This window comes from Fonsecaea erecta (genome assembly GCF_001651985.1).
Source record: "Fonsecaea erecta strain CBS 125763 chromosome Unknown Scaff5, whole genome shotgun sequence".
Lineage (NCBI taxonomy): Eukaryota > Fungi > Ascomycota > Eurotiomycetes > Chaetothyriales > Herpotrichiellaceae > Fonsecaea > Fonsecaea erecta.
In genome coordinates, this window is record NW_017387248.1 from 882,654 (window position 1) to 906,249 (window position 23,596).

General features: G+C 54.2%; 9 protein-coding genes across 9 annotated transcripts; 5 read left to right on the forward strand and 4 right to left on the reverse strand.

Moving 5' to 3' along the window:
- Nucleotides 1–212: 212 nt before the first annotated feature.
- Nucleotides 213–1,020, forward strand: AYL99_06382 (40S ribosomal protein S9; the record flags this gene model as incomplete). Its single annotated transcript, XM_018837891.1, has 4 exons — nt 213–258; nt 315–333; nt 414–512; nt 603–1,020. The coding sequence occupies 4 exons, from the start codon at nt 213–215 to the stop codon at nt 1,018–1,020; spliced, it is 582 nt and encodes a 193-aa protein (XP_018692451.1).
- Nucleotides 1,021–1,372: 352 nt separating this feature from the next.
- On the reverse strand, nt 1,373–2,269 carry AYL99_06383 (hypothetical protein; the record flags this gene model as incomplete). Its single annotated transcript, XM_018837892.1, has 1 exon — nt 1,373–2,269. One exon carries the CDS (start codon nt 2,267–2,269, stop codon nt 1,373–1,375), a length of 897 nt encoding a protein of 298 aa, XP_018692452.1.
- Nucleotides 2,270–4,870: 2,601 nt separating this feature from the next.
- Nucleotides 4,871–5,750, forward strand: AYL99_06384 (hypothetical protein; the record flags this gene model as incomplete). The annotated part of the gene is made up of 4 exons (XM_018837893.1): nt 4,871–4,935; nt 5,011–5,129; nt 5,200–5,341; nt 5,384–5,750. 4 exons carry the CDS (start codon nt 4,871–4,873, stop codon nt 5,748–5,750), a joined length of 693 nt encoding a protein of 230 aa, XP_018692453.1.
- Nucleotides 5,751–9,395: 3,645 nt separating this feature from the next.
- AYL99_06385 (hypothetical protein) lies at nt 9,396–10,632 on the reverse strand (the record flags this gene model as incomplete). Its single annotated transcript, XM_018837894.1, has 2 exons — nt 9,396–10,386; nt 10,445–10,632. 2 exons carry the CDS (start codon nt 10,630–10,632, stop codon nt 9,396–9,398), a joined length of 1,179 nt encoding a protein of 392 aa, XP_018692454.1.
- Nucleotides 10,633–11,199: 567 nt separating this feature from the next.
- On the reverse strand, nt 11,200–12,333 carry AYL99_06386 (hypothetical protein; the record flags this gene model as incomplete). Its single annotated transcript, XM_018837895.1, has 1 exon — nt 11,200–12,333. One exon carries the CDS (start codon nt 12,331–12,333, stop codon nt 11,200–11,202), a length of 1,134 nt encoding a protein of 377 aa, XP_018692455.1.
- Nucleotides 12,334–12,774: 441 nt separating this feature from the next.
- Nucleotides 12,775–14,469, forward strand: AYL99_06387 (hypothetical protein; the record flags this gene model as incomplete). The annotated part of the gene is made up of 4 exons (XM_018837896.1): nt 12,775–12,888; nt 13,019–13,489; nt 13,558–13,875; nt 13,948–14,469. 4 exons carry the CDS (start codon nt 12,775–12,777, stop codon nt 14,467–14,469), a joined length of 1,425 nt encoding a protein of 474 aa, XP_018692456.1.
- Nucleotides 14,470–17,386: 2,917 nt separating this feature from the next.
- Nucleotides 17,387–18,264, forward strand: AYL99_06388 (hypothetical protein; the record flags this gene model as incomplete). Its single annotated transcript, XM_018837897.1, has 2 exons — nt 17,387–18,114; nt 18,144–18,264. 2 exons carry the CDS (start codon nt 17,387–17,389, stop codon nt 18,262–18,264), a joined length of 849 nt encoding a protein of 282 aa, XP_018692457.1.
- Nucleotides 18,265–18,286: 22 nt separating this feature from the next.
- AYL99_06389 (arsenical-resistance protein) lies at nt 18,287–19,543 on the reverse strand (the record flags this gene model as incomplete). The annotated part of the gene is made up of 3 exons (XM_018837898.1): nt 18,287–19,030; nt 19,081–19,223; nt 19,282–19,543. The coding sequence occupies 3 exons, from the start codon at nt 19,541–19,543 to the stop codon at nt 18,287–18,289; spliced, it is 1,149 nt and encodes a 382-aa protein (XP_018692458.1).
- Nucleotides 19,544–20,350: 807 nt separating this feature from the next.
- Nucleotides 20,351–22,890, forward strand: AYL99_06390 (hypothetical protein; the record flags this gene model as incomplete). Its single annotated transcript, XM_018837899.1, has 2 exons — nt 20,351–20,625; nt 20,676–22,890. The coding sequence occupies 2 exons, from the start codon at nt 20,351–20,353 to the stop codon at nt 22,888–22,890; spliced, it is 2,490 nt and encodes an 829-aa protein (XP_018692459.1).
- Nucleotides 22,891–23,596: the final 706 nt, after the last annotated feature.

The following is a 23,596-nucleotide window of genomic DNA, read 5'->3' on the forward strand; positions in this document are numbered from 1 at the left end:
TTCAAGGCGCAGTTTCCCCAAAATCGATGCCAAGCCGCGGAGCGCGAAATTCGAATTTGTGCGGCGTGCCAAGACCACTCGAAATCCACCAATTTTGCACAAGACACAAGCCCACCTCAATCCTCTCTCTCTCTCTACGAAAAAACGGTCCAACCGCCCAACGACTTCTCCCTTGCGACGACCATCTCGATTGCGCAGTCTACATCGCAATCATGGCGCCGCGATCCTACTCCAAGACCTACAAGGTCCCTCGTCGACGTAAGTGATGTCCCTTGGTGGCCGAAAGGGATCCCAGACTGACTTCGCACAAACAGCATTCGAGTCTGCCCGTCTGTACGTTACATGAAATATCCTGGCCACTGAGCACCAGCTTGTCTGTGCTTCATGTCTGAGATATCCTGACAGTCTCCTAGGGATTCGGAATTGAAGATTGTCGGCGAATATGGCCTGCGCAACAAGCGTGAGGTCTGGCGTGTCATGCTCACGCTTTCCAAGATCCGTCGTGCTGCTCGGTATGAAATCTCAAATCATCCATGCGAATCTCTCCGCTGTCGCGGGAGCTGCTAGGGAGTTCCTTTACTGACATGCGTTTCACATCATAGTCAACTCTTGACCCTCGACGAGAAGGACCCCAAGCGTCTGTTCGAAGGCAACGCCCTGATTCGCCGTCTCGTCCGTGTCGGCGTGCTCGACGAATCGCGTATGAAACTCGATTACGTGTTGGCCCTCAAAGTCGAAGACTTCTTGGAGCGTCGCCTGCAAACCTGCGTCTACAAACTCGGTCTCGCCAAATCCATCCACCACGCTCGCGTGCTCATCAAGCAACGACATATCCGCGTCGGCAAGCAGATCGTCAACGTCCCCTCCTTCATAGTGCGACTAGACAGCCAGAAGCACATTGACTTCGCCTTGACGAGTCCCTTCGGTGGTGGCAGACCCGGCCGCGTCAGGAGAAAGAAGGCCAAGGCTGCGGAAAAGAAGGATGAGGATGGTGACGAGGGTGCCGAGGATGAGGAGTAGATCATACGATGACACGGCGCATGGTGACTGGTCAGTCTATCTCGGTCTGATCATCCAGACGCTGACACGAATGTTGGCGTGCAAGATCAAGGGCCATTCTGTTGAAAGCAAATAGAGCCAGCCCATCTTCGCAAGCCCGAAGTGGGAAGCCAAAGGAGATGTCAAATCGAGGACTTCCATCGTGCAAGCGGTGCATTTGTGTCCGCCAGCAATACCAAGTTTTCATGCAAAAGATTTCATACATTTCATATCCATTTCTTGTCCCAGGGTATCGTGGTGCGCGATATTAATGGCGCCGGCAGCCTTTCCAAACACCCCGTGCTCCCTTTCTCAGTATGTTTTCATTTCCTTGCTAGGATCCCTCTACCCCTAGCAAGCCCTTCATGACAGCCTCATTCGCTTTATACCATCTGCCCAGCTCCTCCACCTCGTCCCTCCCTCCTTGCTCACGCCTCCTTCGTCCCTCGATCGCGAGTTTTGTACTCTCGTTACGTCTCTTTTCCAGCTCGGCGAGCTCACGATCCATTTTCTCTACCTCCCGGACCTTTGCTGGCATCTGCTTCTGTATTTCTGCTATTTGCCGATCTATCTCGGCATTCCGCTCTCGCTGCTCCACGAGGGCTTGTTCCGTGGCGGTGAGCGAGAGGTGCATCCTCGGATCGCCGCTCCCATGGTGAGCGCTGTCGTCGCCTTGTCGAGCAGCCAGTTCGGCTTTCAAGCTCTCAACCTCTGCCTTCAAGGTCTCAATTTCAGCCGGAACACGTCCTAACACGTCCATCCCCTCCCCGACGCTCTCATAAGCCCGTGCAACATCCCTTGCTCGTTCCTCCATCTCCTTCACCAACGCATCGACCTCCTCCTTCTTCGCCTTCAACTCTCTTTTCATGCCCGCCAGCCTGTCCTCCAAAGCCAGATTGTCTTCATGGCTGACGACAAGGGGAGGATCGCCCACGATGCTGCGCAGGTATTTCTCCTTGGTGACTTGTTCGAGGTAGCTGAAGCGGAGTTTGGAGAAGAGGTCTTTGTAGTGGGCTAGGTCGGCGAGGAGAGTCGCGTGCGTGAGCTGCAGGTTTGACTCGGTCCCTGAAGTTGATAGAGTGTCTGAAGGACGCGATTGCGAGTTTGAGGGCTTCAGAGGTTGTGTTTGCGACGCGGTGATGGGCTCGGCGAGCGAGATGATTGAGAGCGGGTGCGCAGCTTGTTGAGCGCGAAGGGTCGCGAGAGTATCCTGGTAGCCCATAGATTCCATTGTCTCACGCGGGGAGAGGCAATACACGCAGCGGTCTTGTGGGACAAAGTCGACGTGTTGAAGACTGAGTATCCTGCACCGAGGACACTCCGATGTATCTGGCAAGGTAAACAAACGACGCCAAGCGGTGTTATGTCACTCCCATATCGGCACTGCGCATATAAGCAGCTAGAATGGCAATGTTGCTGCAACTACGGCAGTGGTTTACCAAGCAGTCAGACTGTCGAACGATACTCTAGTTCAATATATTTATCTTCATCCTTCCTTTGATCCTCTCTCTTTGGACCAATACATGGGCAGAAGCAATGCTCGTATTCAGAACCACGGCATATCTGGCGATAGAAGCCAGGGCAGTATATCCCAGCAACATTCCAGCCACCTCAAAGAGTTTCTACTGGTCTATCCCGATGTTCCCAGGGAAGATAACCAGAATTCCCCCGTTTGAGTCCGCTGGCTGCTCCCAGCGTCCCCACTTCCTCCACGAAGAACACGCCTCGCACCCACTCGGTCTCAAAAATCCTGCTCAACGTTTGATTGTACGGTTCAGACCCCAGTTGAATGAACTTGACTTCCACCGTCAAGATCGTCTTGCCGGCGAAAAGATGGAGGGGAACTGCTCCCTTCGACCGTTTCGGGGGAAAAATCTGCGTGAATCTCTGGTTAAGTGCGTTCTACCCGTGGGCGGCACTCCTGGGCGACGGGTCTTTATTTGCTCCCGTAGTGGATGCTCATCACCCGCCATTGGAGGGAGGCGAGCCGTGGTACTGGCTGGAACGGTCATGCGGTTGGTAGGTGAGTAGCCTCAACTGTCAATTCTTTTTGCTATCATGGCGGAAATAATAACACGACGCGTTCAACCACCCGGGAAGCAACAACTTCTCTGGAAAACGGTGAAAAGCACCATGGATGATGGAACCTTGTTACCCACGGCGGGACCAGTTTTGTTGCTAGTAGCTTGCCGCCTTGAGTTCCATTCCACGCACTGTGAGGCGCACGTCAGGTGGCCCGAGAACAGCCATCACCAACGTGAGCGGTTCCTAGGGACATCAGGCGTGCATATTAATAATGTGACATGCCGGTCTCCGCTTGTAGTTGCTACTTGTATTCGGCCAGCCCAACTGAAGTGGCCTCGTGGTCATCGCATTTCCGGCCGTGTTACTGTTGTCAACGATGTAACTTCTCGTGGTCGATACAAACATCACACAATCATGTGAAGGCTGAACTCCTATGTTAAGGGGTGGGTGGGTGTCGAAACAACTGAGATGCTCTAGACTTAACGCTGTTTCCAGCCAGGAACATAAGAGGACGGGGAAGTTCTCAACCACAGGAATAATGCCGGATAGCAGGTCACAGTCGTCAGTCAGCAATAGTCTCACACGCAATCCCCATGTCTGACTGAGGTCACCTAGGCGTCGAACGGGATACATGATCGATCGGCGGCAGCGAGACAACCGGTTCGGCGTTGACGCCCCCAGGAGACATTATCACTCCTTTCCAACGCCTGACTGGTTGGGGTTGATCACGTACTCGAATGATCCTCTCACCGATGTTTCCCATGGCTTCCAAAAGGGGAATTCTAGCCGGAAGATGATGCTCCAGAGTCTCTGAAGTCTATATAGTGGGCATAAGAGTTGGAGCCGCTAAGTGTGTATGGGAGGTCGTTTCAGACGGGGAAATTGCCTGCCCCCTTTTACCGGCACCACGTTCTCTCAGCGTGCAGTCAGTCATGTCTTGAGCACAGAGGAAAGTCGTGAAAATTTTTCAAGAGCAAAAGATCATCCGTACCAATCCGAAACCCCTGCCTGAGGGTGCTACTGTACCACAGCTGAACACGAACTCCAGCGTTGCTGGCATGGAACAGTTCGCCTACGCGATGAATACTCGTTCTCGTCCTTGGCGATCGCGACCCAAATGGCCCACACAGGGATCGCATGCACATACAAACTATTATTATTCAGCTCAGCCATGACACTGCGGAGGCGTGCATTCAATCTTGTCAACCTTTGAGGCCAAGCTTTGATTGCTCGTCGGGGACAAGGTCTAATCTGGGGCTATCCGTTTCGAGGAAGGGTAGGAACCGGTGGCGCCTGTAGCGGCTGGTGGATATCCAGAAATGGCTTGTCGGGTTGGAGTCTGCACCATGGGACTTTTGGATTCTTCGCCATGCTAACGGTGTCGCGCTGATGGAGAATGCAGTCTGGCCTTTCGAGGTGGACCACAATCAACGCGGACCGAATCGCTTCGACCAACCTAACAGGTTCTCAGCAGGGCTTGTGCGAGAACGGCTGAAAAGCTTACCAAGAATGGTTGTTGTCGATCGAAGGTGAATCGATTCAAAAGCTTCAGGTTTGCTCTTCCCCAGAATCTGCTGCCTTCTTCTTCTCTTAGGGGGTTATGGTACTTTTGACGGAATCATTCTCTGTCGTCCATTCGTTTGGCAGTTGCAAAGATGCTTGTCCACGCTCGTTACCTTCTTGGTTCCCTTCTATTCTCCCTCGGGTCTGCTCATACCTGGGCGGATCCTGACACGACGGTGACCACCATTGTCACGTCCACTCATTACGTTTGCCCTTGCGACCACTCTGGTCACGACTTCTCCCAATGGTCGACTTTGCCTTCTACGCCAGCTGCACCGAGCTGTGCCCACGGAGACAACCATGCTTCCGGTTTGTGTACCTGGGGATCAGGGCCCAGCTCGTCCGGTCCGGATGGCCATGGTGACCACGGTGGCCATGGTGTAGCGCCTACTTCAAGAGTCCCGGGCAGCCTGGCCTCGTCTGCGCCTTGGGGACAATCAACAGACAATCCGATAGCACATCGAACCTCAAGCGGTATCTGGGGCCATCCGTCCTACACATCGGTGAGTTTTGCGGAGTCAAACCCTAGAATTCCATGGCTAGATTTCGGCATAATTTCTAACAGGTATCTAGTCTCTCACATTTACGTCCACACTTCATCATACCTTGACCTCGACTCCCACTCCAATCGAACCCATTACCACATCGACGACATCGACGCCTTCGACATCGCCAACTACGTCAACTTCGTCAACTGCTTCTACGTCCTGGTCGAGTCCATCCACAACTGAAACATCGACGTCGACATCGGCTTCAGCAACGTCTATAACATTGCCTACAACGTCAACGTCCACGTCAACTTCAACTTCAACGACATCGACTACATCAATTTCCACGTCTACCACAACTTCAGCGACATCTACTACATCAACTACTACGTCACCAACTACAACCTCGACGTCAACTTCCACCTCAACCACAACTTCAACTACGTCGACGACGACGCCCACGACAACATCAACAACAACAAGCACAACAACAACTACGACTACAACCACATCAACAACCACAACCACGTCGCCTACAACCACCACCACCACCACCACCACCACCACAACCACCACGTCCCAACCTCCAGCGACGTCGACATCCTGCAGTGTCGCGCAATCCACAGCTTGTCGTGACGCAGGCGGAGGCAATTGCCAATGTAACATTCTCGCCGATGGAACGACACCTTTCTGCGACAATGGCGGTGCGTACTGCAATTCCGTTGGTACCACTTGCACGACCAACAGTGATTGTCCCGGCGGTTACAATACATGCGTCCAAAACGACGGCTTATTTGGTTCTATCTGTCCTGGGCCCACTTATTGCGTGGCTGCAGGGGGTTGTGCACAGCCCGCGGGCGGCGCGAAGCGAGATCTGGAAAACGTGTTTCGCGCGTACGCCGGGCTGCCTCGCAACGACATGAGTGGAAAAAGGCGACTGGTCCTGGGTTGATAGCTACAGGATTGGATGTGGGACAAGGATATTATGCTAGGGCGACGAGAGACCGAGTTCTCGAATGCCCTGGCTCAAGCAGCCCGCTCTCCCGAGCAGAGCGGTTTGCTTCGAGCCAGGTCTTCGATGTGACCGTTCAGGTGGGTAGGGTTGGCAGCGTTATTTGGAGGCTGTGACAACAGCGGGCTCGAGAGATCGTCGACAAGTATGAGCCAGTTGCAGAGGGTGAGGCGATGAGGGTATTCTGCATCTCGAGATCGATTTACATCCTGATTTTGGGAACATATGTGGCGTTCCTGTTGTTTACCATATCAGGTTTTTTTACGGATCAGTATGCCGATGCTAATAATGAAGGGCTGGCCAGTGTCTGCCGGCGTGGGTATCCAGTTTGACAACAGCAGCCTGAGGTTCGGTCCTGAACAGCTGGGGCTCTATTCCCGCAGGATATACTGGTAAATAAATCCCTTCTTGGAGTATGCTGGTGTCTCGATATTGCTTTGCCGACATTGCACTAACCTGATCGGCATTAACTCCCCACTAAGTCTCCGGTTGGCGCTCAGCTTCTTTCGACCTCGTATATACATATCATTCATTCTACTTTACCCTAGATAAGACACATGAATACCTACGTAATATCAACAATCATGCTGTCAAATCTAATTGGACCAAAGAGGTCTAAAGGAGCGTTGGACAGGGATGCCGAAGGCATGGGACAATGTACCTTGAAGCCTACGGGGGGACGTGTGCCCTTCCTGATGGAAGAGGAAATGGTGGGACATGTCGCCCCTGCTCTCAGGTGTTCTCTCCCTCTCCTGCGACCTTCGAATATATCTCAAACTTGAGAAACGAGCAAGTAAGTACCAACCGCGAAGAATTCCGAACTGGACTCGCTGTCTTACACCGTCAGCCCACCCGTCGAGCCGTGCCCCGATGTCGTGCAGCGTTTGACAATTGTGCATCTGCCACAATTGGGCACCATTCGATTCACATTCTCTAGGACTAGGCGCGTGGAGATATTCTCGCTGCAGAGATGGCTGGTACTGCAGAGAGTTTGTTGTATACCTCGCAGACCTGTGTGAACCGGGCATTACCGGACTTGACTCCCTTGGTCTGGATTGCCTCCCTTGCTTCACCCCTTGGCTCCTGGGCCTCAGGACGGTGTCCGTCTGTTCTATGTTCTCCTTCTACTCTCAACCCAACGTCAATCAACAGAATTTGTGTACCCGAGATGCAAAGCGAGGCTGTCCATCGACGGCAGCGATTGCTCGTATATGAAGATCAAACGGAACGTACACACCTCGCAATCAAGCACCTCTTTGAGCAGGCAAAGCCGTCGGTCCTGCCCTCGTCTTTCCTGCTTCGATGTGCTGACTCGTTGCAAACGCCCATCGCGGGTCTGGGCCGGCAAGCTCAGCAAAGCTTCCCGACCTTTCGCTCGGTTCTCGATCTCTGGGCAACGTTCGATTCATCCGACGGTCGTCATGTCCTGTTTCGTTGACGCTATGCTATGTCACCCGCATTGAAGCGATTATCATGTATGGGAGAAGCTATAAACACGCTCCGGGAGGGCCCTTTGGAGCTGACGGCTCCAGGCTTGCTCACGAGTCGAATGACCGTTCTTGGACTTTGTGTGGGGTTGATACCGGCCGCGATCGCTACTGCTGCAAGACACGTCTGAGAACCGGCCGACCGGGCCGTCACTTTCATTCCCTTCTGTGGAAGGCTGGCGATGAGTACGGAGCAGAGGACCCGAAGGCTCCAGGTCTCGACAGGGGCTTGGGGCTACGTGTTGAAGGGCATATCCAGCACCGATCTACAATCCATCATCGCTGAATCCCATGCTGCCACTGTAAGTATGGGACGTGGCCTATCCGGATTCCTTGCACCAACACGGCGAACTGCTGACACAAATCGAACCATCTAAGGCTACACCAAAGCATCGCGGTGCCTATATCAGCGTCCTGGGCCCCAATGGGACGACGATATCTGGTCCGCCGTCAATTCTTCGCAGATTCCTCGCCTGATCCTGCGCGTGAGTGAGTTCCCCCAGATCCGGATGCCTATCGCCATCGTCGCCCATTCGCCCAATCTGCCTCCGGTGGATTATGAATGGATAATGGGAAGTTCACGGGCGCCAGCAAAGCCTCTGCCAGAGAGGGTATCGATCATTTCCACCAGCAGTGTGAGCCCTATCCGGGCGTGACTCTGGGTACAGTTCTGCAGGAGGTTTTGAAGGACGCACCGCGCTAAACCGGTCACCGCTTCTGGTGGACTGCGTGGCCGCAGTGCCAGGCCCAGAGTCGGTCAGGTTACGTCGTGGGCGGCCAACCCGTACTGGACTGACTGACTGACTGCCTGGTGCATCTGGCGGGGTTCGTCTTAAACGGCAGCAGCACGACCCGCGAAGACGCGGCGTACATCTCGGGTGGGTTTGACCGTATGACGCTGCTGGAAGATCTGTCCGAGGGGGTCCACGTACCACACCTAGCTACGTGCTTATGCGCGCGGCGGGCAAGAAGGGCGCTTGTACCGGCGACGTGTATGTTCTGGACGGAGACCGGATCATCGGCTGGCTGCCAGGGCGTCAAGTTCCAGCAGATGAAGAGAAATGTCCTCAACATGTATGATGCTTGGGGCTTCCGGGCCAGACAGCACATCCGTGACATGCCACGCCACCCCGCGCCACGACACTTAACGAGGTAATAATACTGGGGTATGTACGTGAGTGTTGAGATTGGTGGCCCTCTCCCTCTCCCTCCCCCTCTCCCTCTCCCTGTGCCAACATCGACATTGCAAATAGCGAGGCACGACAAGTACCAAGTACCAAGGGCTACAGCACACAACACACAACACTGGAAGAAGGATCGACGGTGCAAACGGATCCCATCTAGAATTAGTGTAATCAGAATTGGCCTCGCTTTCAGCACTACAGGGGGGTTTTGTTCGGTGTTATTTAGTTGAGAAGATTATCCTCATTCTCTCTCTCGCCCCCTTTTATCGTACATACAATGGGCGTGGAGGTGGGTGGGTGGGTGAGTGTCCTTTTCTGTGTCGATCAGGACACAAATTATCCTCCTCTCTCTCTCCCCAATTCCCTCATTTCAACCGCCGATCCCCCATTGCCGTGGTGTGTGACAAAGTGCTCCATAGTGGATAAGACTGGTGGTACACTAGAAACGCCCCAACCCCCCGTTCGATGCAATACACGTCCGTGACACGTGAGAAATGCCCATCCGTTAGAAGAGATACTTTTGTACAAGAACTCCAGGAAAGCCACACGACGGGGGATTCCCTTCGTTGAATTCCAAGCAGTAGCAGCCGCCCGGACGTCACGAGGTTGTCCCAAAGATCCGCAAGAAAATCTCGTAGGTCGACATCATCACGGCGGCTGCAGGCACAGCCCGGAGCAAATGCGGCGTCATGCCTCCGTACAGCCCAGCCAACCCTTCTTCTTTAGCCACGAGGCGGAAGCACTGCACCAAGCCGGTGTATTTCATTGTAACTCTGCCTGTCTCGGTCGTCATGGTGGGCGCCTGCCGTAACCTCGTCCTGACCACTTCATGTGGATATGTGATGACGGCGGCGAAGAGCTTCGCGCCGGCCGCGGCGCAGAATTTCCCTCCGAATTCCTCGGCATCGTCGAGCATTGTTCGTTGGTACCCGGGGTGCGCCAGGCGCTTGGCTTCTCGTCTGGCCAGAGAAAGCTTCATTCGCTCGTACAACACCCACTGCAACGTCGACTCGGTAACCCCCAAATATGAGGCTGACAAACCGCGATACAGCCCCCGGAAGCCCTCGTGCCGGACGGTCTGTTTGATGCAGTCCCAACTGTTCTTGTACTGACGTCCTTTTGATGGGTCATGGCTGGCCGTGTTTTTGTCCAGTTGCAGTCGCGTCTTGACGACCCAGATCGGATTCGTGGCGGTGCCCGTGGCGATTCCGGCCGTGGCCGCCGCCAGAAGATGGACGCTCCAGACGTTCTCCCGCCCCTCGGGGTTGAAGTAGTTGTTCAGTATCCTCTTGCCATTTCCGTACACGTAGAAGTTGATGCTCCGTGCGGGTACAACGCCGATCAGGTTTGCGCCGAGGCCGCGGAATAACGCCCGGAACCCTTCGTGCTGGTATATCGATCGCAGGATCTGTACCGTCTCGGCGATGTGGAAAAATGCCGCTCGGGGGACGGAGGTGAAGGTGAGTTTATGAGGTAGAGGGTGCTGGGCGTGCAGGGTTCTCAGTTGGGCTTGATAGAAGTCGGACTGGAGACGGGTCTTCAGGACGTCGAGAGGAGAGGTGAGGGTGGCCGCGGCCATGCCACCGATCCTAGAACACCATGAGTTTCAATTTTGTGACAAAATCTGGGTATTGGGGGCGCCCATACCCTCCCGCGACAAAATGGGCCCAGGGCTTCGCCGTGGGCCCATCCTTGGTCACCGCAGTTGCATGCCCATTCTGTCCCCCCGGCACTACGACTTGTCCAGTCTCGCGGGGCTCTAGGAGCAGAGCGGCACTTTCTCCTCTCGTGCTGGTACCCTGGAAAGCCTCGGGAGTCGCCGCAGGAAAGGTCATGAACGGTTTGCGGAATCAGCTTGGACAACAGAGATGGAAAAAGAGGAAGCCTGCGCGCGAGTGTTGGAAGAAAAGGCAGAACTGTACAAGTCAAAAGGAGGGAAAAGAAAGGATAATGCTGGTGGTAGTGGTAGCAGTAGTACAACGCAAGGCGAAACATTCGATGCGGAAATGGGGGAAATTTTTGGATCGGCGCCGGAAAAATACAGCCTCCGAGATAGCCAAGAGATCCGCCACCGTCACGTGGGAGACTTCAAATGACCGGGTTCTCCGTCAGTCAAGATCTTTGTGTGGTGTCGTAGTGAGAGTGAGTCCATCTCAATATCACACAACTACACATAGCAAAGCTGTAATCTGTTCCTCGGCTCAGCCACCGACAGAATTGTGAAAGATACCATCAGATCGAGAAAGTTGGGGTAATATGTGATGTGGCATTATTACCACTCCCGAGGTATGTATCGAGGTAGCATGAGCCCCTTGGGCACCTTTGCCGGCTATCTACTTCCGTGCCGCCCTTCGCTTCCACCGGATCTGACGCTTCCCCTGGCCATTTCCCGCCGGAACTTTTCAGTGGTCGTCATCATTATTCGCCAGGATGGCGTTGCTGGAGCTCAATACATTCCCATTCCCGTCATGGAACTGTACGGGCTCGTGTCTCTGACGGTTGACCTGCAACGAGAAGACGTCGAACCTCTGATACCCGCCCACGACGTCGTGGTACTGCTTGCCTTCGATGCACTCGTTCAGGTCTAGATCCGCAAAGAGAATTGCTTCCGTGTTCGTGACGATGTCTTGCCCATCCAGCAGCTGGTCCTTGGTGAGTTCCAATGCGAAGCCTCCCCGGACGGTTTTCCCTGTGGGATCAAGGAATTGACTCGCTCCCCGGGGGTAGCTTGCTAGCTTCTTGTGCATGTCCTCCGGTGCCTCTGTCATGGCAGCAATGTCCGCCAGGGCGGCATCATCCAGATGTCCCGCACTCATGATCCCGAAGCATTTGGCTTCGAAGCAGTGAGCCGCTGCTCGCGTGTGATTTGCAGCAATGTTGTCGTAATTGCGACTCCCCGTGCTGCTCCCGACATCGTCTGCACGGCCGGCATTATTCTCGACCATGACCCGGGTCGGCCAGATGGCGGGCCAGGTGGAAATGTGCACTTGCTCGCCCTGTGCCATGAGAGCATATCTGGCCAACGGGTTGGTGTTCTCACCACAGATGAGGGCCCCGATCTTGCCGTGCCGGGTCTGGGCCACACGTAGACCGTAGCCGTCACCCGGAGCCCAGGTCAACTTCTCGAAGAAGGTCGGCATCAACTTGCGATGGTGAACCAGGATCTCTCCGTCCTCCCCGACGATTATATTCGTGTTGAACAGCGTGGCGGCGCTGTATCGCACCTTTTCAGACACGCCCAGACTGACCACAACGCGGTGGTCGCGGGCGGCCTGACGAATGGCAGAGATCTCTTCGCCATCGACGTAGACTGACTCCTGCACCATCCGTCGGAAGAAGTGATGGGTGTGTGTCGGTGGGAGGAGAGAGGACCATATTGGAAATGCAGGGATCGACGCTTCCGGGAACACGACCAGATTGGCCGAGTGTCGGGCGGCGGATTTGATGCATTGGATGGTCTTCTGGGTTGTGCGAGCAGCGGAGAGAATGTGGGGTGAGATGTGGCATGTTGCCGCTCTCAGGCTGGGCAAAGCCATGGTAGGAGAGAAGAGGGCGGTGGCATTGATGCAGTAGGAGTTACTTACTGGTCTCTCCAACCTCGTCTGGGTATTCCTCCACGCCCCCGGAGTGAGTATTGTAGTGCCTCTAGTGAGTGGTCTGATTAGTCCGGGGGGTGGTTAATACAGCGGCAAACCAGTACAGCAAGCCGGAAGCACAATAATACACCTTTTCCGAATGTGGCTTCTGCTGCCTCGGTTCTCGGATTAACCGCCGTCCAGCTGCCAGAGAGCTGCCATGTAACTTCTGGTCTTCGTGTTTGATCACTAAATCCATCCCGTCCTTCATCTATCTCATTTAATCCTGACCTCGCTGCTTCTTCGAATAATCGAGGGAAAACAATCCCCTCTGACCACTTCCGCAGCTTCTTCTTCTTCTTCTGTCTCTTCTCCCCCACCTCTCACCAGAGTTACTCCAGCATGTCTGTTCCGTATCTCATCAACAGCGCCTCCGGGCACATTCCTGCCTCTGAAAGGATCCCAGTTATTGCCAGACCTTTCGTGAGTGAGCGAGCAAAGAAGACACTGGACTTGGTAAGTTAGCATTAGAAGACTTCTTACAAGTTGTCTCATGCATCTTCTCCGTGACGCTTCAAGAAAAGGCCTGGCACCAGTGGAAAGAAGCAAAAGAGTCAATGTTTAACGGCAACCCTGTGCCCTTTAGGTCGAGCGATTCGTCGAGGAAGAATGCATTCCTGCCGACGCCGTATTTGCGCAGCAGATCAACTCAAAGGGCGGGGACATCGTGTCGCGCTTCGACGCCCATCCACCGGTCATTGAGGACCTCAAGGCCAAAGCCCGCAAACTGGGTCTGTGGAACATGTTCCTGCCCAAGAACCATTTCAAGGAAGGCGCCGGCTTCTCCAACCTCGAGTACGGCCTGATGGCCGAGTACCTGGGCAAGTCGGGCGTCGCCAGCGAGGCCACCAACTGTGCCGCCCCGGACACGGGCAATATGGAGGTCTTTGCCAAGTACGGCACCGAGGAGCAGAAGCAGAAGTGGCTCGGCCCCCTGCTGAACGGCGAGATTCGATCGGCCTTCTTGATGACGGAGCCGCAGGTCGCCAGCAGTGATGCCACCAACATCGAGCTGAGCATGAAGCGGGATGGGGACTACTACGTGCTCAATGGCCAGGTTTGTCTTTTCCCCCACGATCGTCGCCCTTTCCTGGAGATCTCTCTCTAACACGGGCCTCCAAAAAGAAATGGTGGTCCAGTGGTGCGGGCGACCGCCGATGCAAGATCTACATCGTCATGGGCAAATCCGACCCCAACAATCCGAACGTCTACAAGCAGCAGTCGGTTATTCTCGTCCCTGCCGACACCCCCGGCATCACCATCGAGCGGATGCTGTCAGTCATTGGCTTTGACGATGCCCCGCACGGACACGGCCATATCTCGTTCAACAACGTCCGCGTGCACAAGAGCAACATGATCTTGGGTGAGGGACGTGGCTTCGAGGTCGTCCAAGGCCGTCTCGGACCTGGCAGAATCCACCACGCCATGCGGTCTGTCGGCGCTGTAAGTGGAATCCCTGTCTCCTCGCCTCTGCCACGGCGTGGGGTTGTATGATGGCTAGCTAATCCATCGCAGGCCGAGAGGGCGCTCGAGTATTTCCTGGCGCGCATGAACGACCCGGCCAAGAAGCCATTCGGCAAGCTGCTGGCCGAGCACGGCATCATGTTGGAGCGGGTGGCGCGGTCGCGCATCGAGATCGATGCGGCACGGCTGGCGGTGCTCAACGCCGCCATCAAAATCGACCAGTCCAACGCCAAGGACGCGCTCAAGGAGATCGCCGAGGTCAAGGTCCAGGTGCCCAACATGCTGCTGGACGTGCTGGACCGCGCCATCCAGGCTTACGGCGGCGCGGGGGTGTCACAAGACACACCGCTGGCAGGCATGTGGGCTTCCGGCCGCACCATGCGCATCGTCGACGGGCCCGATGAGGTGCACATGCTACAGCTGGGCCGCAATGAGAACAAGCGCGGTCCGGCCCTACTCAAGCGCATTGCCGCTCAGAAGGAGAAGACCAAGGAGCTGCTCCGCCAGTACGGTCTGGAGCAGAGGGATCCCTTCGCTTTGAAGCGTGTCAGCGGTGGCCAGTCAAAGTTGTGACTTGTTTGACGTCGGTGCGCGTGACGGTCGGCTTGGGGGAGACATGTTTCGGCTGGGTCGCTCTCGCCGGTCGTTGTATTGGTTCTCTGTGGTTGATTAGCTATTACCAACCGGGAAAAAGGGCTCGAAATTTACTTGTGTTATCAATCATCTGAACCTGCTTTTCCAAGTTTTCTCTTCTCTGCGTTGTTGTGCGCTTTCGCGAAGTGAGTGAGCAAGCATACGCGTGGGCAGACTGATGATCCTTGCCGACTTTTTCCTCGTCAGCACCCAGCGGCTCAGCACAGGGTTCCGAATCTAGATCTCCCTCAATCCCATCATATCCCTGAGCTTGCATACCTCCCGCCCCGTCTATCCGGGGTATCGTGGGACCTGGTTTTGAGTTTTACAGGACAGGACTCTGAAAGTCTCCATTCACACAATTGTGGTCTCCGGGGGAACAGCTCGACCTACCGTCAGTTCCGCAAGTCGTCGTCAGCGCAGTGCTACGACATCCCCAGTCTCGCACCTGCTCCATCCAGAGGCCTCTCTCGGCCACACCGATCCCTATCCACGTCCATTTCCATGCAACTATCTTAATACCATGCAGAATTGGGGCGCTGTCTGACGAGTTTTGTTCCCAGAACACACACAGACACATACCTGGAACTCTTTTCCACTGGTATGATCTGGACTCAGAAAACCCCGGTTGCAACGCAACGGCAACGGCGTAGATCCTCCACAACTCGTGTCGAGGGCGGCGCCGGAAGGCTTGCTTGCGATTTCCTCGGGCTGGCCAGAATGCCAAAAAGATAGTAATATCTATGACCGGTCCCCCAATTTGGCAGTTTAGCCAAGCAAGAGGAAGCCTGGGCTGAGTCTTTTGGCCTTCGTGTGGTCCGGGGAGCTCACTGTTGGAACCAAATATTTCTGGTCGTCGTTGTGACTGGTTGATGAGGGAGAAGAATAACTTGCTTTACTCACTCACCCCCACTGATCTGGAATGCAAGCTTTTGGGGCTTTGCTGGTGCAACCCTCTGCCCGGGGGATGCCGGTAAACCATCCCTATGGCGTAGTACGGTTCAATGCTTTAATGGTTCATCGACTCAGCGTTAGAGATTCCCGTTGTTGAGGATACCTAGCTATCCACTCACCAGTCACCACAGACCAGCGAGAATTTCGGCGAGACCGTGCATGGATCAATGCATGCTTAACCAGACTTAGTTCGAAGCCGTGTCTGGATAGAATCCATAGTTAGATCGCTATTGCCCAACGAGATTTGCCTTTGGGATCCCCCGGCAGTCCCGAGAAAGTGTCAGACCAAGGTGTTGGGATTAGCTCGCGTTGCTTCCGAGGAGGTCCCCCAGCCCTAGGATGGGCGTGCAAGAGATTAGGATTCTGAGTGATTTCTGGACCTTGGACTCAGTCAGTCGGTCCGATGCGAGGGGTCTGATAATAGTAATGTACGCAAGGGGAGGGGAGAGGAGGAGTTGGGAAGGAGAGGGACTACCACCATCACCTCTGGAGTTAATTCTTAGCATCTGTGATCTCTCCCTCCCTTTGCATCTGGGTTGGGCAAGGGGGGTGGTGTATAGTATGCCCATACGGTACAAGGGCTCCCAAGGAGGGCGACTGTGTGGACCTCGAAGTAATAGACTTTCCTACGGGAATCTGTATTTCCTTTTGCAGGCACTGATGTCGGTGGGGAAAGCCAAAGGAAAGAATAATATCTCATACAAGCACATCAAACACGATGAGCCCTTCAGAGTTGATCGGCAATGTCACTGTCCGGAAGCTTGAGGTGGAGACGATTAACCCACAGAGGTATTTCCAGCATGAATGTGACATAAAGCTTTACATCACCAGATGGGAGAGCAGGATCTCAGTGGACGAGAAGAGGGGGCAAGCGTCGATGGACAGATGGAGTTTCAGCAAGTAACAATGGGGAAGTTTGAGAAATGCCATGGGCGGTGGCGCAGTCACAAGGGTCTAGCTGCCCTAGTGTGCCTAGTGAGCCTATGTACTAGCCTACAGCCTACTAGCCTGGTGCCTAGTAGTATCCTTCTAAGTAGCCGTTGCTTGACTTTGTCCTCTGTCTGCATCGCCTCATTCTCCCCCTCCTCCTCCTCCTCTTTTCTTTCCTCTTGCGTGCTTACCATGTGAACGAACAGCTTGATGGCTGAACTTGTTCTTCTCCCCACAACACACCGGCTGTCCACTGACATCTCTATCCACGATTCACCATCACGCTATTCATGCGAGGCCTACCAATGTTCAGCTGTCCAGAAACTCAGTTGCTCCCAGGTACCTGGTCCGTTCTCTTCCTAGAGCTATGCTACCTGCCTGATCTATCTAAGCTCGCTGTCCAGTCCCAGTCCCTAAGAGCTGGGACGAACGATTCCAGCTCCGCGGCGGAGCCGGGGTGCGTTCCCCGGTCTGGTTATGTTTCGTAGCTAAGAGTAGGTCTCTGACTCTCCAGATCTCTATCTATCTATATATTGTTGGCAAATCTCCCCCCTGCCCAGCGTCACCAACACCATCAGGGCTTCTCATCACAATTGCTGCTGGTACCATTTTTCTTGCCGAGTCCAAACGGAAAGGAGAATCCCTTCTGTCTGCTTCCTCCCAGAATACCTTGTACACCTCATCCCCCATCCAGCTTAGAGAGGCCGCTCAAAGCCGGCGTTGGTCTCTGACGCGTCCTTCCGGCCCTCCAAAGCAGCCACCCCCCCAGCATAGCGCCAGGGCCACCTGGCCAATCGTCTTTTTCCTTTTACTCATCACGCTGCTGGTACTTTTCACAACCTCTAATTCAGCCTAAGCCAGTGGGACAGCTTCTGCCCGTCCAGAGCAACTTTCCCCTTGGACGAGACGTTTCTGATGCTCTTTGCCCCCAGCCACTGACTCCTCCGCCACGGAGTATTGATGCTTGCTGGACATGGCGTCTGAAGAAGCCAGCACATCCCCCCCAGGTACCAAGTCCAAGCAGGAGCGAATCCGCGACAATCAACGACGCAGCCGCGCTCGACGGCAAGAGTATCTGGCTGGTCTGGAAAACCGGGTGAAGGAATGCCAGGTGTCTTGTCGTGAGGCGGATCTGCAGCGCGCAGCCTACGCCGACCTGCAAATAGAGAATGCTCGTCTGCGAGATCTCTTGCATTATGTTGGTATCAGCCCTGATGTCGTCGAGAATTTCGGCCGCCACGGCATCCAAGCGCTGCCCAGCAATCCTGCAGCGCTTGCACCTCGCCAAATCAAGCCCAGATATCACCAACCCAGCGCAGTGCGCGCCGGCGATTTGTATCAACTCGGCATGGCCAAACAGGACTCAATCCCGGAACCAACCTGTCCCGCGTTCCCAACCCCGGCGTCACTTTGTGCTCCGACACCCGTCTTGCCGCCCGAGCCCCTACAAGCCTACAGTGGCCAAGATTGTCTACCTTTGGTGGCTACTTGCGGTGCGCCTGCGACGACTCTACCCGAAGTGACCTCGATGTCCTCACTGAGTTCGTATGAATGGATGCCTTGTCCCGACGGCCAAAAGCTCCCTTCGTTCTCCCCCGAGACTTTCTGTTGCGAGACCTTCGGAATCCCGCCAGTCGGGCCGCTTCTGCCGGACAGCGCAGACACAGTGCAGTGCTTGATCGCCAAAGCGATGATTGATCGGTACGAGCCGACTTCGATTGAAATGGAAGAGATTACGGCGCGGCTGGCCACGGCTTTCAGCCTTCCCAGATCTGGGGAAGTGGGCTGCCGGGTCAACACCCAGATTTTGCTTCAGATATTGCAAGAGATGGACGCAAGGCCGAGATGTGAGTGATATCAGGTGTTCTCGGTTTTATGCCGCCCAATCTTTGCGCCTGCCAAACCACCTGACCACGTAGACGAGTCCGAGAAGAACGGGCACCTCGATAAGAGGTCCGACAGTTGCCGCAAGAGCTTGGTCACTGTCGACGCCATATGTAGCAATGGCAACGGCAATTGCCAACTCAAAATTGTTGCTCGCCGCCGTAAAGCTCTGGGTGCAGGCAAGTCGGTATCCGAAACCGAGTCTCCTGGTGATCAGGAGGGTTGACAGGAAGATGATTGCAAAGTACACGATGAGAGGAGCGGCAACCCTCACAACGGATACGATCTGATGGACCACGCGGCGACCTTGGGAACCGAACAGGACGATGATTGTGAAAAGGAGGCCGATCAACGACAGAGGCCCAATCCATTTCAGGAATTGCTTTTCATACCAATCTTTGCCCACGAGGTTTCGAAGGCTGAATCGGGTGACAATGGCAGTGGCGAGGGGAATACCGAGGAAAACGCCGACGCTCTTCGCAACCGGAGCATAGTCGACGTCGACACCATTGTAAGAGTGACTGATAACGTTGATGAAAAGAAGAGCCAGAGGGGCAAACAGGACCATCTGTAAGAGAGAGTTTATAGCGACCAGGATAGCACAGTACTCATTGTCGCCACCAGCCAGTCCAGTCCAGATCAAAACCATCGCAATGCACCTGGCAATCCCGACGAGAATGAGTCCGTCGCGGAGGCCAGGCTCATCAGGCAAGAAAGCCCAAGCCAGGCCCAGCTACATCCTATCAGTACTGAGGCTACACTCCACAATACCGCGAGTCTTACCATGAAGAGAGGTGCTACTATCCAGTTTACAACGACGCTGAAAAGGATCTGAACCCAGAGGGTCCTTTTGCGAAAAGAGTGATGCAAAGTCTCGAATCTGACCTTGCACAGAATAGGATACATCATGACCAACAATCCGATGGCTACCTACACGGTTAGCATTCGGTGGTTTCTAGGCTGTCCGAGGTGATTCCAACATACCTATTGGAATCGACACGCCGACAAACTGGCCTTTCTGGAGGGCGGGGCCCGTGCTAGGGACGAAGTTGCCCAACAAAATACCCACGAGCATTGCCAGGAAGATCCATAGTGCGAGGAATTGATCAAGGATGCCGAGACTTTTGAAGGCTGATGTGTGTACACTGGACGGTGGTTCGCTCTTGGGTTGTTGCTCGAGATCTGGAGGCGTCAGGGAAGGAGACACCTCGGGAGCCAGTACAGCCTCTTTGTTATGGATGTCCATCGTAGGGTGGACTACGATACCTCGCAAGATTTCATATGGCTAAACATCCAGTTGAGAAGGAGGAATGGTGGCAGTCACACCAGGCCATTATATAGAGGTCCATAGATAGGCCGTCGACAGCGACTGGGACGAGGCAAAATCCCAAAGCATCGCATCTATGCATTTTGCTGAGGTTTCCGGCCAATAGGGGCGAGGCCGTGACAAACTCTGGCATATCCGGCTTTCGTTCGAGTCTTTTCCCAATCCATTGCCGTCTCTCCCAAGCGAAGGATCGCACTTGCTATTGGTGAGGGGGTACCCACGGTTTCTCGCCAAAGCAGACGGTGCTGCCAGTACCGAGTAGATCCCCACTGATGTCCTCTCTGGTGCCCTCATCTCTTTTACGCCAACTTCCACATGTGTGCCGCCTTGCCGGCGGACGAAACATGGAGGGATGACAGGAACAGGCATAGTGCGAGGTGGAGGGGAGTCGGCGGCGACAATGAGCGATGGAGGCTCCGAGGATGGTCACAAGCGCATCAAGCAGTGCATTGCTGACAGTCATGGCCCATCCTGCTCAGATGCCGTCATTGCGTGATTGGAGAAGCAAAGCTGGTGGTTGGTGTCGCAGGTTGCAAGCTCGGTGCGCAGTTGATCGGCTGACCATCGCAGCTTCTTCTCCCTTCCCACACACTTCTTACTTTCTCCGTTCCCCGGATTTTGCTCTCCCCCTCGTGTTTTTGGATTGTGTTCCTCTCACTTTTCTTCACACTCTCATGTCTTCTGTCCTCGAGTCGAGCTCTTAACAAAGTCCTTTCCCCGCCCGTCATGCGGCTGGTTTCCGCACTGGCGGTCCTGGCCGCTGCGCTCCCCCTCCAGGCGGAATGCTCACGCCTCACGCCTCCTGTCCTTCCTCTGATCGTGCGAAACCCGTACCTCAGCACTTGGCTAGCTAACGCACGAGACGTGCCGTGGGAAAAATGGCCCATGTTTTGGACCGGCCAAGAGATTGGCTTCTCCATTCTCGCCAGTGTCCCGGAGACGAGGGCGGCATACCCATTGCTCGGAAGACCTCAGGACTCGCTGCGGAAGGAGGGTGACAAGTAAATATCTGTGCCATTCGTCTTGGAGTGGACAACTGACCTCTGTGTAGCTATACCGTGTCCTCGCCGATCTACCACGGAGCTGTCTATGATGCCTCCACCACGAATCTGTCCTACTCTCTGCCGCTGTCTTCACTCTACCCGCAGTCCAGCTACATTGACATTACGGTCTCTTTCTTGTCCCCTATAACTCCCACTTCGACTGTCAGACAGTCCATCCCCGCGAGCTATGTCACTGTCTACGTCTCCGGTAATGTGCCTGTTGATATCTACATCGACGTCAATGGCCAATGGGTCAGCGGTGACCGGGGAAGCAAGATCGTCTGGGGACTTGATCATACAGCTCTGGAGGGTATATCCCGCGGTTTCAAGACGTGGAAGGTCCAGCGGGCAGTGCAACAGCTGTTCACCGAATTTCAAGATCGAGCTGAATGGGGTACCCTCTACTTCTCCGCGCCCTCAGACGTGCATCATGAAGCCGGTGTGTCGGCTCGGTTGAGGCAGCAATTTGCCCGGAATGGGACATTAGGAGACCGGATCGATCACAAATTCCGGTCGATTATGGATGAAGAACCTGTCTTCGCATTCTCCAAGTCTTTTGACCTGAACGGTACACGATCCACGGACCAGAGTATCACGTTTACGATCGCTCACATTCAGGACCCCGTTGTTCAGTTTGCCGCGGCGAGGGGGCTTACCTACATGCGCCCTCTGTGGGAATCATATTTCCCGACTGTCCAAGAGGTTCTCACCTTCCACTACCTCGATTTCAATCATGCTAGCGAATTGGCGGCAAACTATTCGGCGAAATTGGCTGTGGATGCCTTCAAGTCTGGTGCGGAAGACTACGTCGACATCGTTGCACTCTCTGCTCGTCAGGTGCTGGGAGCGACGAGCTTTTCGGGTACCCCAGACGATCCGATTCTCTTCCTGAAGGAAATTTCGTCAAACGGAAACTTCCAGACGATTGACGTTATATTCCCTGCGTTTCCGTTCTTCTTGTACACAAATGCGCGCTGGCTTGGATATCTGCTCGAGCCACTTATTGAGCACATGCTGAGCGGCCAATATCCAAACAAATATGCCATGCATGACCTTGGATTTCATTTCCCAAATGCTACCGGGCACCCGTTAGGGCAAGACGAGTACATGCCGGTCGAAGAGTGTGGAAATATCCTGATCATGGGATTGGCATTGGCGAATGCTCTGAAAAATGATGCGGGCTGGACTGCATCATCCACATGGCAGCCGATGGGCGGAGTTCCCACACCGATGCCTTCGTCGGACAGCCTGGCTCCGTTGTCTGTGGGCAAGGAGGATGGCATTCTCTACATTGACGATGCTTGGGTTGGGCAACCGGAAAGCCTGAAGAGAGCCGAGAAGTGGGTTCGCAGAAGCTATCGATTATGGAAACAATGGACAAGTTACCTGGTCGAGTTTTCTCTGCTACCCCACAATCAGCTCTCGACCGACGACTTTGCCGGCTGGCTGGCTCTGCAGACCAACCTGGCTCTTAAAGGTATCATTGGCATTAAAGCCATGGCCGGGCTTGCAGAACTCACGGAGAACTATGCAGATGCGAAAGTGTTCAACAACATCTCCAAAGTGTACATTGAAAAGTGGGAAGAATATGGGATTTCTCGAGACAAGACCCATGCCAAGGTTGCGTACAATTGGTATGGTTCCTGGACAACCACGTACAATCTGTATGCGGACAGTCTCCTGTGCTTCCACTTGGGCTCAGCCAACTCCTCGGAAACAACCTCCATCGCTGGACGGTATGAGTACCAGAAACCCCTCAAGGACTCCATTAGGGGAGACAAGGACGGATTCGTGCCGAAACACATATACCAGATGCAGAGCGACTGGTACTACGCCGTTCGTCAGAAATATGGACTGCCTCTCGACTCGCGACATCTATACACCAAGACGGATTGGGAATTCTTTGCGATGGCGGTGGCGGCGCCAAAAGTCCGAGCCAATATACTGCAATCTGTGGCTAAGTGGGTGAACGAGACAGTCACCGACCGACCATTTACCGACCTACACATGACGGAAGGGAGAGGAGAGTTTCCCGGTCCGAACTTTTTTGCGAGACCTGTTGTTGGAGGACATTTTGCATTTTTGACATTGGGACAAGCGTGCAACGGCAAGGCCATGGATGGGCTGAAGTACCTGAATGACGATGTGACGAAACAGATGGATGTGCAGGGCATATTGGACGCGGAACGAGCGGAGGCTGGATGGCACTCCCTCGAGCTGTGAAGCCGACGGCAGGAAAACAAGACATCAGATGGTTTGGGGAAACATGTAGTTTCTCTATATGTATCTGTTTATACAGAAACAACAAGGCTATGATTTTGGTCCCGAATGGGCTGTTATTCGTTCCCTGCTGGCTTTCCTCCTTGTACATTCTACCAAACAAAGCCCGAAGCACAGTTTCTGTTCTCTTCTCTTCTCTTCTCTGCCTCTGCCTCCGCCTCTGCCTCTGCCACTGAATAATCAACTGAAGAAACGAAGTCTAGCTAAAGTACCTACCTACCTACCTACCTAGGCAAAGGTAGTCTTGAGGAAGAAGAAGAAGGAGAAAATGCATGACAAGAGTCGAGCTGAATCGAGTCGAGTTGGCCCCATGCGATGTACTCCCAAGGCTCTTGTAGGAGTCACTGAACTGACGAACTAATGTAATGAACTTAACTAACTGAGGAAGAAGGGAGGAAGTAGGAAAGGAAGGAAGTTCGTCGTGCTGAAGCGATGGGGACGTCGGACGAACCATTGGTGAATGTGTAATTTTATTTCTTTTGGAGAATACAATAATATACACGTCTGCATACGTACAGTGGAGATGGAACATCCCTCACGACTCTCTATAGAGAGGAGAGGAGAATTGGGGTATGAGGGACACGTGCAAACGAATACAGAGAGAGACGCAGATTGACCGAGTGACGCGTTTGAATGTTGGTGTTCGTTT